The sequence below is a fragment of the Trematomus bernacchii genome, unplaced genomic scaffold (genome assembly GCF_902827165.1).
Source record: "Trematomus bernacchii unplaced genomic scaffold, fTreBer1.1, whole genome shotgun sequence".
Classification (NCBI taxonomy): domain Eukaryota; kingdom Metazoa; phylum Chordata; class Actinopteri; order Perciformes; family Nototheniidae; genus Trematomus; species Trematomus bernacchii.
Genome location: NW_022987839.1, coordinates 6,842,122 through 6,858,405, shown reverse-complemented (window position 1 = coordinate 6,858,405; position 16,284 = coordinate 6,842,122). Strand labels below are relative to the sequence as shown.

The following is a 16,284-nucleotide window of genomic DNA, read 5'->3' as shown; positions in this document are numbered from 1 at the left end:
GTGTGTGTGTGTGTTGGTGTGTGTGTGTGTGTGTGTGTGTGTGTGTGTGTGTGTGTGTGTGTGTGTGTGTGTGTGTGTGTGTGTGTGTGTGTGTGTGTGTGGTGTGTGTGTGTGTGTGTGTGTGTGTGTGGGTGTGTGTGTGTGTGTGGTGTGTGTGTGTGTGTGTGTGTGTGTGTGTGTGTGTGTGTGTGTGTGTGTGTGTGTGTGTGTGTGTTGCAGGTGAGCCGCTCGGTGTGTGTGATGACGACGCAGCTCGTCTCCAAACTGCTGAGGTCTAAAGAAGCCTCGGCGGCCGTGGAGATCCGGAGCTGGCCCCCCATCATGGACACAGGTACACATACACACACACACACACACACAGCAGCAAAGACAGTACCGTGAAGAAGACCAATAACTGTAACATTCAAAAATAAGACATGGAGGATCAGCGTTATAGACAAGGTTTTGAAAACAAGAAGGCCTGTTGCAACATGCATGTTAATGAAAGAAGATGTTTGTGTAAAAATGTAATTTATTGTTCTTAAAAATGAAGAAAGTTGGAAGGAGGAGGAAAGGTTTTACAATCAGTGCCTCTTGTTGTACCTGCTATAAAACAAACAGTTTTTACGAAATTCTGTTCAAATGAAAGCAATTAGAAGAAACTCTTGCACAGTTTCAAGAAGACGACGAAACTCAAACGGAGTGTAACAGTGAAGCTCACAACTTTTCTTCAGACACGGGATCACTACAGAAATGCCAAAACAATGAGAAGGGAAAACAGAGAAACATTATGTTTTTTAAGCAGCAATAATGACACGTGTGTTTTGGGGGATTTCTTCCAGATGATTTGCCAAAGAAGAAACCTCCTCTGCTGTACAAACCCTCAAACCCCGACATCCTGGCCTACCTGGACTTCAGCGTGTCCACCACCGGCATGCTCGCTGGAGTCAAGGTACACACACACACACACACACACACGCGCACACACACACACACACACACACACACACACACACACACACACACACACACACACACACACACACACACACACACACACACACACACACACACACACACACACACACACACACACACACACACACACACCTGTTATGTTATGGTATCCCACAGAAGCCTCATTAAAGAAGGCTTTGTGAAACACTCTCTGATCAGCGCAGAGGAAACGATGGCAGATTCTCTGAGCTGCTGAATTGTCCGTCCATTATGTTTAATCACCGTCATTAATGAGCAGCGCTGAGCCGAAACACAGAGAGACAAGGCGGTCGTCTCATCGTCACACACTGTTGTTGAGATAATCAGGGCTTTTTATGTCCTGTTAATTCAATGTTTTATCGAAGCTGCACGACAGGAAGTATCGAGTGTGAGGCGTGCGTAATAATTGTATCTGATAACATACAGTTTAAATTGAGCCGTTTTTGTATTAATATTCTTTTTTTTGGCTAAATGATCGACTTTATTTGACATCTGATAATAGAAAGAGGATGTAGAAAATATAACATTTATAATAAACTGGTTTAAAGTCAATATTTGTGTTCAGATGTCTCACACAGCCACCAGTGCCTTCTGCCGCTCCATCAAGCTGCAGTGTGAGCTGTACCCCTCCCGAGAGGTGGCCATCTGCCTGGACCCGTACTGCGGCCTGGGCTTCGTGCTCTGGTGCCTCTGCAGGTCAGAACCATGAACATACACTACTTAGTGCAACTTTAAAATAGCTTCTAGTACATTGAGAAGGTTGTTATTGTTTTATCTTGTAGAGGGCTATGTCTTATTGTGTTTGTTTGCCTAAATAATCTGTTCACTGGAAAAAATACAAAATTAAATAACTACTGTATAAAAAGGTTTACGGCGTGTTTTCGCTTGGATTTCAGTTTAGCTAGCTCGTTAAAATCAACATGCATTTCTAGATTTTTGGCATCAACCCCTCTTTGCTCAGATGTTTTGTGTTTTGTCTTGTCCCTCCCACAGTGTGTACTCGGGGCACCAGTCCATCCTGATCCCCCCCTCAGAGCTGGAGCTCAACCCCTCCCTCTGGCTGTCGGCCGTCAGTCAGTTCAAGGTCCGAGACACTTTCTGCTCCTACAGCGTCATGGAGCTCTGCACCAAGGGACTGGGGCTGCAGACTGACTCCCTGAAGGTAAAGAGTCCTGCTTTAAAGAGTTCTCTGCTGCTGATGTTCAGGTGTATATATTTATCTACTTTAAAGAGTCCTCTCCTGCTGATGTTCAGGTGTATATCAGTATGTAGTGTCTCTACTTTAAAGAGTCCTCTCCTGCTGATGTTCAGGTGTATATCAGTATAGAGTGTCTCTACTTTAAAGAGTCCTCTCCTGCTGATGTTCAGGTGTATATCAGTATGTAGTGTCTCTACTTTAAAGAGTCCTCTCCTGCTGATGTTCAGGTGTATATCAGTATGTAGTGTCTCTACTTTAAAGAGTCCTCTCCTGATGATGTTCAGGTGTATATCAGTTTGTAGTGTCTCTACTTTAAAGAGTGCTGCTGATAAATAAATAAATACATAAATAAATAAATAATTATATAACTAAATGTTTTTGTTCTGCTGCAGGCTCGGGGGCTGGACCTGTCCCGGGTCAGGACCTGCGTGGTCGTAGCGGAGGAGCGTCCTCGCACCGCCCTCACTCAGTCCTTCTCCAAACTCTTCAAGGATCTGGGCCTCCACCCGCGGGCCGTCAGCACCTCCTTCGGCTGCCGGGTCAACCTCGCCATCTGCCTGCAGGTAACACAATAAACCCAAAGTACACACATCCTTTACTCAAGTAGAAGTACAGATACTCGTGTTTTAAAATATTCTGGTAAAAGTAGAAGTACTGACTAAACTTCTTTACTCAAGTAAAAGTAAAGAGGGCTTTGAAATGTACTTCAGTAAAAAGTACCCATAACTAGCAGCTGTTTTAAAGAGTACCTGACCTCCCTTTATATTAATAGAACAATAATGTCATTGTTAGCTAATGAATGTTTCCATGCTGAACAACGGCAACATGACAACGTTTTCATTGGTCCCTCTTCTTTAGAGAAGACCAGGAAATGATGGATACACGGATCGTGTTCAAATCAATAGGCACGCAATGACTCTAAATAATAATGATCACGCCACCAAACACACATTCAAACTAAAGGAACCAGCCTGTTTGGGAAATGTAAGAAGTAGAAAGTACAGGTATTTGGGTTCAACATGTAAGAAGTAGAAAGTACAGGTATTTGTGTTCAACATGTGAGAAGTAGAAAGTACAGGTATTTGTGTTCAACATGTAAGAAGTAGAAAGTACAGGTATTTGTGTTCAAAATGTAAGAAGTAGAAAGTACAGGTATTTGTGTTCAACATGTAAGAAGTAGAAAGTACAGGTATTTGGGTTCAACATGTAAGAAGTAGAAAGTACAGGTATTTGTGTTCAAAATGTAAGAAGTAGAAAGTACAGGTATTTGGGTTCAACATGTAAGAAGTAGAAAGTACAGGTATTTGAGTTCAACATGTAAGAAGTAGAAAGTACAGGTATTTGAGTTCAACATGTAAGAAGTAGAAAGTACAGGTATTTGGGTTCAACATGTAAGAAGTAGAAAGTACAGGTATTTGTGTTCAACATGTAAGAAGTAGAAAGTACAGGTATTTGTGTTCAACATGTAAGAAGTAGAAAGTACAGGTATTTGGGTTCAACATGTAAGAAGTAGAAAGTACAGGTATTTGTGTTCAACATGTAAGAAGTAGAAAGTACAGGTATTTGTGTTCAACATGTAAGAAGTAGAAAGTACAGGTATTTGTGTTCAAAATGTAAGAAGTAGAAAGTACAGGTATTTGGGTTCAACATGTAAGAAGTAGAAAGTACAGGTATTTGTGTTCAACATGTAAGAAGTAGAAAGTACAGGTATTTGTGTTCAAAATGTAAGAAGTAGAAAGTACAGGTATTTGTGTTCAACATGTGAGAAGTAGAAAGTACAGGTATTTGAGTTAAAAATGTAAGAAGTAGAAAGTACAGGTATTTGGGTTCAACATGTAAGAAGTAGAAAGTACAGGTATTTGTGTTCAAAATGTAAGAAGTAGAAAGTACAGGTATTTGGGTTCAACATGTGAGAAGTAGAAAGTACAGGTATTTGTGTTCAAAATGTAAGAAGTAGAAAGTACAGGTATTTGGGTTCAACATGTAAGAAGTAGAAAGTACAGGTATTTGAGTTCAACATGTAAGAAGTAGAAAGTACAGGTATTTGAGTTCAACATGTAAGAAGTAGAAAGTACAGGTATTTGGGTTCAACATGTAAGAAGTAGAAAGTACAGGTATTTGTGTTCAACATGTAAGAAGTAGAAAGTACAGGTATTTGGGTTCAACATGTAAGAAGTAGAAAGTACAGGTATTTGTGTTCAACATGTAAGAAGTAGAAAGTACAGGTATTTGTGTTCAACATGTAAGAAGTAGAAAGTACAGGTATTTGTGTTCAAAATGTAAGAAGTAGAAAGTACAGGTATTTGTGTTCAACATGTGAGAAGTAGAAAGTACAGGTATTTGAGTTAAAAATGTAAGAAGTAGAAAGTACAGGTATTTGGGTTCAACATGTAAGAAGTAGAAAGTACAGGTATTTGGGTTCAACATGTAAGAAGTAGAAAGTACAGGTGTTTGGGTTCAACATGTAAGAAGTAGAAAGTACAGGTATTTGGGTTCAACATGTAAGAAGTAGAAAGTACAGGTGTTTGGGTTCAACATGTAAGAAGTAGAAAGTACAGGTATTTGTGTTCAACATGTAAGAAGTCAAAGTAAAAAGTCGTCAGAAAAATAAGTAGTGGAGTAAAGTACTGATACCAGAAACATGTACTTAAGTACAGTAACAAAGTATTTGTACTCCACTACTTCCCACCTCTGCTGATAACAAATCTTTGTATTGTGTTTCGACAATACATGCCCAGTGTCAGTCATTGAGGTGACTCGCTGGATTTGGAGAAACTAACTTTGTTCATACCTTTTTAAGAAGCTGATTTTGACAAAAGCTTCTGGTGCATTTTGTTTGTAAGATAAGATAAGAAGTACTTTATTGATCCTAATTCGGGACATGTTTGCGTTGCAGCAGCATAAAAAGACACATGGCATTGTACAATACAAATGTAAAGACTATAAATAAACAATCCAAAATGTAAACACCTTCATAGAAATAAAATAGCATTAAAAGAAAAAGTAGAAAATATACATGTTGAATTACAAATGAACAGTAACAAAATATAAAGCAGGATATGATATATACATAAGTATGTGAGGAATGGAATATTAAATATTAGATTGAATATAAATGTACAGTGTGTGTACTTGTGGAAGAAGTTAGCTGAAATAGTACGTTAGGAAGTTAGCTCTTTGTTAACACGTATTTTTGTCCATTAGCCTTAAAATGAATTGGTGCTTTTAGAGACCAAGGACTCATCTCAATCAGCTTTCCAGCTCTCAGATGAAACCATAAATTGAGTTTTATATCGTACAATTTTGGGCATTCCAGGTTAAACCACATCCCTGCGATTCTGTCTGTATGGCATTCAAAGTTTAGAGCATTTTATTTGATCTTTTGAAACATGTCTACACATCCTGGGCAGATGAAACATGTTTATCTTTGGTTTTAAAGTGTGTGGATGTAAGTGCAATAAGGACCATATGTACTTCTTTTTTTAAAGGTCACCTATTATGCAAAATCCACTTGTTCACATCTTCTCTACATCAACATGTGTCCCCTCTGTGTAAAGAGATTCTCTCTCTTTTTGTCCTGATCCATTTATATAAAAACCTGCCTGAAAATGAGCTGATCAGATTTTGGCCACTTTATGATGTCATAACGATTTTTTGGCTTGAGTAACCATTAGCCAATCAGCAACCAAGGTAACCCCCACCTGAATCTCCTCCTAGAGCACCATTGTGTTCTTTGTAACCAAATATCTCTCAGAGGGGCGTGGGGAGGGGCTCCTTATTTTCATCTGAAGTAACAGACAGAGAATCAGCACTTTGGAAACAGGGCTGAAACAGAGGGGATTATGGGATGCTGCAATGATCTGTTTGGTGTTTCAGCCAATCAGAGACAGGCTCTGTATATATCTGAGACCTGTGATATATTGATGAAGAACAGTATAATAGGGGACCTTTAAAGATGCAACAGGTCAATTAGGTACCTAATAACAGGTTTGCGGGGAGATAACAGGTTCAATAGTTGGACAGTTATGAAAATGAAAGCCACAGTCGTTCTGTTCTTAATCATCAAAAAAATAAAACTATTTAGGAAACATTCAGCTCTTTCTGTGTGTCATTCCTCCATTTCCAGCCAATCATTGCTTTTACATCTCAGATATGATTTGAACCCTGAAGTGGATCAAATCATGTTGTCTCCAAGCTCAATTTAAAGTTTATTTTTCTTATATTTTCTTTACCATTTTTTGTGTTTTTTTAAATTGTCACAACGTTTTATTTTCTAAATTAAAGCACAATCAAACGATTTGGATTAAATCAGGTCATTCCCAAAATTGTATTTAAAGTATATTTCTTATACTGTAAACATTTGTATTTTTTACAGTATGTTTTTTTATGAAATTATGAATTGTTTTTTATTTATTTGTATTTTATGACTGTGCATTTTTATTAAATATGTTATACTTTTTATATAAAAGTATTTCTTTTGATCATAATACATATTTGTAATGTCACTAAGTCAGTAGAGGATAGAAGGACGTCATGTGATCTTAAATTACATGTATTTCCAATATTCCATTGAATGAAAGTATTGCTTAACATTGAGATATTGATCCTAAGTTATAGATAACATGTAAGTATTGCTTAACATTGAGATATTGATCCTAAGTTATAGATAACATGAAAGTATTGCTTAACATTGAGATATTGATCTTAAGTTATAGATAACATGAAAGTATTGCTTAACATTGAGATATTGATCCTAAGTTATAGATAACATGTACGCCTCTATGGAGAATATTCTACATATTGTTACAGATATTAACATAATGTAATAACCTCTAATAAGACACCATGTTTTTTAGCAGCTTTCTTAATGAAACTAACAGCCGGCTGAACGCTCCTTTGGTTTCCTTCAGTTTGACATTTTGACATTTTTCTTTCTTTCTTCCTTCCTTGTTTTAATCATAACCCCGCCCACATCTCTCATCTTCCTCCTCCTCTCTCTCTCTCTTCCTCTCTCTCTCCTCCTCCTCCTCCTCTTCCTCTCTGCTGCTGTAGCCTCACAGGCTGGGGAAGTTTTCGGATCAGGTATGAAACACCATCACTTCCTTCCTGAAACACCACCACCTCCACCCACTTCCTGTCAGCTCATCGCTCATCAGCTGGCTTCAGATCAGAGATTTTAGGGAATATTATCAGTAAATTAGTCATTGTTTCAAGGTTACAGATGAAAGGAGCTACAGGTAGTCTGGATTCACTAAAGTTAGCGCCTGGTCGCACCATGATTTAAGCTGAAAACCAGAAATAATGCTCCAAAATCAACTAGTTTTAATGCTAATCTGCAGAGGTCAATGGAGATAATTTGCTCAAAGGATTCCAAAGTTTTAATGACACGTGCACAATACTGTCGCTACAGCACAGTTTTGGCCTTGAACATCTACAAGTAAAGCAGAAATAAGGAAAATATACTAGACAAAAATTATCTGAATCTGAGAACATAAAATCTGAAAAATATCTCAATTTCAAAGCTTATATAAAAAGTGAAAAATGAAAATGAAATATTTCAGAAATGAAAGAAATAAAAAGTTTGAATACATTATTATATTTTTCAGTGTTCAAGATCAAAAACTACCAACGGATGGATGGAAAAATGTAAATTGTGGAGCAAAATTATTGTGTGAGCGTGCATTGATAATAGATTACAATAGTGACCTAAACAATTTTTTTAAACACTTAAAAAGTCAACAGAAACTCCCACTTCTCCGCCAGTACAAACCATTATTAGTATGGCACTAACTGTTAAATTGTACAAAAAAATTGCTACATGATGGAGCTGATGCAGTCGGCCATGTTGTTCTCTGGGTGTGTGTTTGTGCCGCTGTGTGTCCGGTGGTGGGCTGTGTGTCCGGTGGTGGGCTGTGTGTTCAGTTTCTCTCTGCAAAGGTTTATTAATCCCCTCTGAGAGAGAAACGAGGGGAAGGAGGGATGGTGGAGGAAGAGAGAGAGAGGAGCGGGGCTTTATCTTTCTGTTTCTCTGACTTCACTTCACGTTTTCATTCATAATCACAATAAAAAACAGAGGAGTATAACTGATATCCATAGAGTGTTGCAGGAATGAGTCGGCATTTGATCAATTCCTGAAAGTCACAAGCTGAAGAGATGTTTGTTCTACGACATAAAATACATCAGTAAATACCCCACTGGTGAATTTAAAAACAGCCGTTGATAACAAGTGTCTGAATGAGACGACTAAACGTCATCACGCCCCACATTAGCCGCCTTTAGCTTAGCGGTGGTGACGTGAAGTCATGTGACCGTGCTGTAGTTCCCTTATAGCCCAACGTTAGCCACCTTTAGCTTAGCGATGGTGACGTGAAGTCATGTAACCGTGCTGTGGTTCCTTTATAGCCCAACATTAGCCGCCTTTAGCTTAGCGGTGGTGACGTGAAGTCATGTGACTTTGCTGTATTTCCTTTATAGCCCAACGTTAGCCACCTTTAGCTTAGCGATGGTGATGTGAAATCATGTAACCGTGCTGTAGTTCCTTTATAGCCCAACATTAGCCGCCTTTAGCTTAGCGGTGGTGACGTGAAGTCATGTAACCGTGCTGTGGTTCCTTTATAGCCCAACGTTAGCCACCTTTAGCTTAGCGGTGGTGACGTGAAGTCATGTGACCGTGCTGTAGTTCCTTTATAGCCCAACATTAGCCACCTTTAGCTTAGCGGTGGTGACGTGAAGTCATGTAACCGTGCTGTAGTTCCTTTATAGCCCAACATTAGCCGCCTTTAGCTTAGCGGTGGTGACGTGAAGTCATGTAACCGTGCTGTGGTTCCTTTATAGCCCAACGTTAGCCACCTTTAGCTTAGCGGTGGTGACGTGAAGTCATGTGACCGTGCTGTAGTTCCTTTATAGCCCAACGTTAGCCACCTTTAGCTTAGCGGTGGTGACGTGAAGTCATGTGACCGTGCTGTAGTTCCATCCCTGCACCACTCTATAGGGTTAAATCCTATTTTCTAGATGTATATTTTAATGTAGTGTATGTTCATCACCCCTCTCTTCCATCTTTCTTTTCTCCTCTGCTTGGTTTCACTTTCCCCTCTTTTTTCTTTCCATGCACGCTAATCAAGTAGATTTTAGAAAGCTTTTTATGTTGGAATATTTTTGTTAATACTTTAATTTGTGTTTTGTTTTCCTTCTACAATCATCCCGCAGCTGATCTCCCGTAAATCCTGTAAAATGTTGTAGAAGTTTTCTGTCTGAAACTCAAAGCTCTTCCCTCTGAGCACTAAAAGCACGAGTAGTCGCCTCCACTGTAGGAGTAGATTAGTCATGCAGATGCACTATATTAGTATTGGTATTGAATTGTAAAGGTAAACAATGTGTTGTTGTTGTTCCTCAGGGCACCTCAGGACCCGACCCCACCACCGTGTTCGTTGACATGAGAGCGCTACGACATGACAGGTGAGTTCAAGAAAACAGCAACTTATTTATCGTTTTTTAACTAAGAAATTGGAAACTAAAAGTAGTGGAAAACGTTAATTACCTTTACTTATGAGTAACTAGTAAAAGTACAAACACACAATGTCAAAACCTGTATTTAAAGAGGCCTTGTTCTGCTTTTTAGGGTTTGTACAGTTAATAAAAAAGCATAACAGGGCCCCCTTTAAAGCAGCAAAATAATAATAATCAGCTAATATCTTAAGACTTTCTGGAATTGCATGCTTGTATTTCTTGATCGGATTCACTTCCATTAAATATATTAATATTATTATTATTATTTGTATCACATGCCTGCGAAATGTCCCATTTTAAACATTAGTTATTTATAAAAAAAAAATAAATGTTATGCACAAATTGCCAGAGTTTTCAGGGAAGACTTAATGAACCAACAGGAGGTTTAAAAAATACAGTGTGCTCAGCATTAGTGTCAGATTTCATTTGCAGAGATGGTGAAACTGACATTTTCCAGGACACAGAAATGGACAACAGCTCAGTGTTGACAAGCTGGAATATTTATGTATTCAAATATCTCCTGACAAGGTGATCCACTGGGATTAAAGGAGAGAAACTGAGATAGAAACTCAGACAGACACCAGCTCACTCTCAAAAAAAGTTAATACAGTTTCAGTTTAAAGTGTCAGGAGCAAGAGGTTCAGGTGTATATCAGTATGTAGTGTCTCTACTTTAAAGAGTCCTCTCCTGCTGATGTTCAGGTGTATATCAGTATGTAGTGTCTCTACTTTAAAGAGTCCTCTCCTGCTGATGTTCAGGTGTATATCAGTATGTAGTGTCTCTACTTTAAAGAGTCCTCTCCTGCTGATGTTCAGGTGTATATCAGTATGTAGTGTCTCTACTTTAAAGAGTCCTCTCCTGATGATGTTCAGGTGTATATCAGTATGTAGTGTCTCTACTTTAAAGAGTCCTCTCCTGCTGATGTTCAGGTGTATATCAGTATGTAGTGTCTCTACTTTAAAGAGTCCTCTCCTGCTGATGTTCAGGTGTATATCAGTATGTAGTGTCTCTACTTTAAAGAGTCCTCTCCTGCTGATGTTCAGGTGTATATCAGTATGTGGTGTCTCTACTTTAAAGAGTCCTCTCCTGCTGATGTTCAGGTGTATATCAGTATGTAGTGTCTCTACTTTAAAGAGTCCTCTCCTGCTGATGTTCAGGTGTATATCAGTATGTAGTGTATGTACTTTAAAGAGTCCTCTCCTGCTGATGTTCAGGTGTATATCAGTATGTAGTGTCTCTACTTTAAAGAGTCCTCTCCTGCTGATGTTCAGTTGTATATCAGTATGTAGTGTCTCTACTTTAAAGAGTCCTCTCCTGCTGATGTTCAGGTGTATATCAGTATGTAGTGTCTCTACTTTAAAGAGTACTCTCCTGCTGATGTTCAGGTGTATATCAGTATGTAGTGTCTCTACTTTAAAGAGTCCTCTCCTGCTGATGTTCAGGTGTATATCAGTATGTAGTGTCTCTACTTTAAAGAGTCCTCTCCTTGTTGTCCCCTCCTCAGGGTCAGACTGGTGGAGCGGGGGTCTCCTCACAGCCTTCCTCTCATGGAGTCTGGGAAGGTGAGTTGTTTTTTATTTTCTGTATTTAAAATGTTTGAATGATTTAAATATTAATGTTTGTTCTCTGATCAGATCCTGCCGGGGGTCCGGATCATCATCGCCAACCCGGAGACCAAAGGACCAATGGGAGAGTCGCACCTGGGAGAGGTACGTGTGCAAAAATGTTAAATAAAGAAGTAATAATTTCCCCTTGTAAATTCTGAGTACAAATCCTGCATATTGGTATCAAAATATACTTAAAGTACCAAAAGTAGAAGTATTGGGTACAAAAAGCCAATTTAATACATATCATATTATATATAAGGTGATTATGATCATTGATGCAATAAACCAAAAAAATATGTAAAGATTTATATATGTTTTTAATAAAGAAAGAAATTATGAATAAAATAAAATAAAATAACATAATAATATAACATGAAATTAGATAATTAAATAAACGTTTTAAATACCTCCCCTGCTCTAACATGCGACTGTCTCCAGATCTGGGTGCAGAGCGGCCATAACTCCAGCGGGTACTTCACGGTGTACGGAGACGAGGCGCTGCAGTCCGACCACTTCAACTCCAGGCTGAGCTTCGGAGACACGCAGACCCTCTGGGCTCGAACCGGGTATCTGGGGTTCCTGCGGCGCACCGAGCTGACGGACGCCAGCGGGGGTGAGGAGGGGGACATGTTCTCATTATTTATTAGGATCCCCATTAGCACTAGCATGAGCATTGGCTATTCTTCCTGGGGTCCTCACGCACATTGTCAAACATACATGAAACAAAACAGCTCATCATTTCATGCAATGTGCAATGCTACATGAAGTGAACACTAAAATGTCATCCAATTTTAGCCATCATAAGGCCAAACAAAAGATACTAATAATTGTACATAATAATACATACATAGCCACAGGCACAGTTCAATTATACTTTATAATACTGAGATGATTTTTTTGCAACCTTTTGAATTGGACTTGAGAATGTTCATGAATGATATGGACGGGTAAAGAGTTCCAGCTGACCCTGACATGACTGTTTTCTGTCTCATATTTGATTTGATTCCTTCTATTGCATGTCGTGTTTGATAGTTATGTTGAGCAAACTGCGCTATAAACCTTTGTGATAATATATGTGGTGAGTGAGTCACTGTAATATTTCTGACAAAATGTAACAAAGTATAAGTTGACCTCTGTCTGACACTTAACCATTTCAGTGTCTCCAGCATTTCAGTTACTCTGGCTCTGCAGTGCACATCAGCACTTTATGGGGTGATGACCTTCAGAGTTCACAGAGAGGAGGATTAAAGGGCTTCAGGGAGGCGTTCAAGTGCTGCCGTTAGTCTGCTTTTACACCGGAGAGACATGGACGATGTTTATTACATTCAATACCTAAATTGTAAAAATAAAACTACTATAATCTAATAATAGCTGACCAGGATTTGTTGAGTGTATATAGAGCAGAAATGCAGCAGACTCATTGGAAATTACACAACACACTTTCTCTTTTGTTTTATGAACAGTTTTTGGTTTTTACTTCCCATATCGTGGAGGAAATGTAATTTAAAGAAATTCAAGTCAGAAACCATAGTAATAAATGTATAACCTATAAATGTGTGTGTGTGCAGAGCGTCACGATGCTCTGTACGTGGTCGGGGCTCTGGAGGAGGCCATGGAGCTCAGAGGGATGCGTTACCATCCCATCGACATCGAGACCTCCGTCATCCGGACGCACAAGAGCATCACCGAGTGGTGAGTAACACCCGAGAATACTTTATCACTTTTCAAAGTCACATCACGTCACCATCGCTAAGCTAAAGGTGGCTAATGTTGGGCTATAAAGGAACTACAGCACGGTCACATGACTTCACGTCACCACCGCTAAGCTAAAGGCGGCGTGATGACGTTTAGTCGTCTCATTTAGACACTTGTTAGCAACCGCTGTTTTTAAATTCACCAGTGGGGTATTTACTCACGTATTTTAGTTCGTAGATCAAAAATCTCTTCAGCTTGTGTTAACCACGGACCTTATTTCACGCTAACAACAGAAAATATATTGACTTCCTACTCATTCATAGGGTTTAAGGACTTATTCTTATTCCACTGACTTCTTCTTCTTGTTCTCCCCTCCTCAGCGCGGTGTTCACCTGGACCAACCTGCTGGTGGTGGTGGTGGAGCTGGACGGATCGGAGCACGAGGCTCTGGATCTCGTGCCCCTGGTAACCAACGTGGTGCTGGAGGAGCACTACCTGATCGTGGGCGTTGTCGTGGTCGTGGACATCGGCGTCATCCCCATCAACTCCCGTGGCGAAAAGCAGCGAATGCACCTCCGCGATGGATTCCTAGCCGACCAGCTGGACCCTATATATGTGGCGTACAACATGTAGCGCCCCCTGGTGGATAACATGGAGGCGGAGGAAAGGAAAAAGAAGTTCTGCCCCAGAGACTGAAACTATAAAAAAAACGGAGTCAGACTTTTTTTTACGCTGATTCGTCGCTACGTGCTGCTGCCAACTTAGCTCCCAAAAATCCAGTGGTTGTGTTGTATTAGCGCTCAGGCCGTGCTTTTATTTTGAAGGATGCAAAATGTGCAGCAAACTCCATTCAAAGCAAGAAAGTTCTTTCCTTTTTTTACCCGAAATAAGTGTCAATCCTGGAGGCGGAGAAGAGGACAATCGCTAACGAAGATTCTGGTTTTTAAATTGCGTTTTCAAGTATTTGCTTGTTTGTTTTTTCTTTAACATAAAAAAAGTTCAGGCTATTTTTTGATATTTACACAAAAACAAACATCTGTGGCATAGATGATATTTTATCAAATCACAGAGAGCGGGGTATGTTTTGATACGAAGGTCGGGTCGCAGCGAACTTTACGATGAGGTACGACACGCTTGATTCATGCTAGCTTGTTGTTTTTGTTTGTTTTGTAAACGTTACTTTGTTTATTATTTTCCGAACCGTCCGTCCCGTTTCAGCGGGAGATCAGTGTGCTAATAGCTAACAGCTGCAGCCTTTAACTCCAGTTACTGTTCAACAACACATCATTTCATATCATGTAAGTATGTACAAAAAGAAACTGATTTAATTTATTTTGTTTCTCTTTTAGAAGTTTATGATGAGACATTCAAGAATGTTTTGGTCTTGAATATTTGCTATTATTAAAAAAAAACACCTAAAAAGCATTGTATTATCTGGAGGGAAACACATTCATGGACGGGGAAATAGAAATATATATAATTATAGATTATATCAAACGTTAGGGATTCACAGAATAAAGACACAGGTCGACCTGCATGTTGGTCTGAAATGTTTAAATCAGTGAAATTATACGTTTTTAGGAGTTTTATTCCACATGAAGAACCAACTCTTTTATTATATTAAAGGTAGGGTAGGTAAGTTTGAGAAACCAGCTAAAGATACACTTTTTGTTATATTCCATGGAATGCTCTTAACATCCCGATAGCAATGAATATCTTAAGTGCTTTGACAAAAAATCCATAAAAAAATGTCATCTGTGGAAACTGTAATACTGTAAAAAGCACGACCAATCATCTGAGCCGGCCCGGCTAAAATAACTGGATGGCCTACCTGCCTGTCAGCCTTCCATCTGGGCACAAACTTATCTCGTGCCCTCATTGGTCATGTGCGCGTCCGTGTGTGTTGGAGGAGGGGCTCTGTAAGGAAGTGGCAGATTTTCTCCGGTTGTGTATTTTCAAATTCTAGCGATCTCGAGCCGGTTTCTCAAACTTACCTACCCTACCTTTAAGTCTGTAAAAGTTCCGTTTTTTACAATAAAAAGTAGGAAAGATATGAAAAATCATCCTTGCCCTTAAATTACAAATACCAGTGTTTACAGCCCCGCCCAAAAAAACAAGTGCCATTGTATTTTAAACATTTTAAAATATGTTTTATGTATACATTTATAATCCAAAACATCCCAGAGAAAAATTGAAATATTCTGCTCCCTCCATTTTGACTCCGTAACACAGTGACATCACTAAAAACACCTCTTTAAGTCAAATAAGAATACAAATATGTGCCGTTTTCAAAGAAGAGATATGTTTTGATGGCAGAGGAATATGATAGTAATGTCACTTTTCAGATATTATATTTTTGGATCATAACTCTTCATATGTCCCGTTTATCAGGGAGCAAATGCCATCTCTAAAATTACATGAATAGGAATAAAACTCCTCCATTCAAACAGACCAACATGCAGAAGGATTCATTTAGGAACATTAAAATAAAGAATCCTCAGTAACTCTTCAGAGGGACGGCAGGAAGGCGAGCAGTCGCTACGATTGTAAATATCGAAAAAGTCAAAAGTCCGTCATATTTTTTACACGGACCGATCAATCAGGGCTCGAACTGAGACGTCACGGCAGGAAATAAAAGACTGAAAACAGGAAGTGGAGAGCGGAGAGAGGTTTCGCAGGAAATATGAGAATGTTCTAGTTTCAGAAAAAAAAGCACTTTCTTCACCGTTTGTTTCTTTCTTTTATCAGCGAGATGTATGTCGTCGTCCCCCCCAGTATGTTTTTTTTAAAGGTTTTAAAAATGTCTTATTTGAGTTGACATGAAGTCTTTCAATTAAATAAATATTTCAACGATTTTGACAATAAAAAATGGAATGTTGTGAATTTATTGTCGCTACGCAGCGGGTCTGACTGATTCATAAAGCACCTTTCAACCTTTATATAGACAGTCTATGCTTTCAACACAAGGCCAAGTCAAAAATGAAAAGCATAAGAAATACACATTATAAAATGGCATTTAAAACCAGTCTTTAAAACAGTTTCCCAGAGACTTCTCTTCTTAATGCGCAGATCTTTTATATCGGTTCTGCTTTTAGATTCCTCAAATCTGGGACTTCGACCTCTAATCACATTTAATACAAATTAATTATTATTCATTTAGTTGTAAAGTGTCCCCCGTGAAAAACATTTCAGCATTTGAAAACCAAGTCATGTATGTATGTACAGAAATGTGAAAAGAAATGTGTTAAGTATGCGGAAAATTCATTAAAGGTCCCATGTCATGGCCATTTCTACTGATCATAA

General features: G+C 38.9%; 1 protein-coding gene across 1 annotated transcript in view; it reads left to right on the top strand.

Moving 5' to 3' along the window:
* LOC117500293 (disco-interacting protein 2 homolog C-like) overlaps positions 1-14,682 on the top strand; it is a gene marked incomplete in the record, with an annotated part of 190,522 nt that extends 175,840 nt beyond the window's left edge. The window contains 11 exon segments of the mRNA XM_034153108.1: positions 220-331; positions 822-931; positions 1,541-1,671; positions 1,969-2,137; positions 2,566-2,736; positions 9,567-9,628; positions 11,184-11,241; positions 11,314-11,388; positions 11,725-11,899; positions 12,855-12,978; positions 13,362-14,682. Coding sequence (XP_034008999.1) covers positions 220-331; positions 822-931; positions 1,541-1,671; positions 1,969-2,137; positions 2,566-2,736; positions 9,567-9,628; positions 11,184-11,241; positions 11,314-11,388; positions 11,725-11,899; positions 12,855-12,978; positions 13,362-13,614 — 1,440 coding nt within the window.
* Between the last annotated feature and the right edge of the window lie 1,602 nt (positions 14,683-16,284).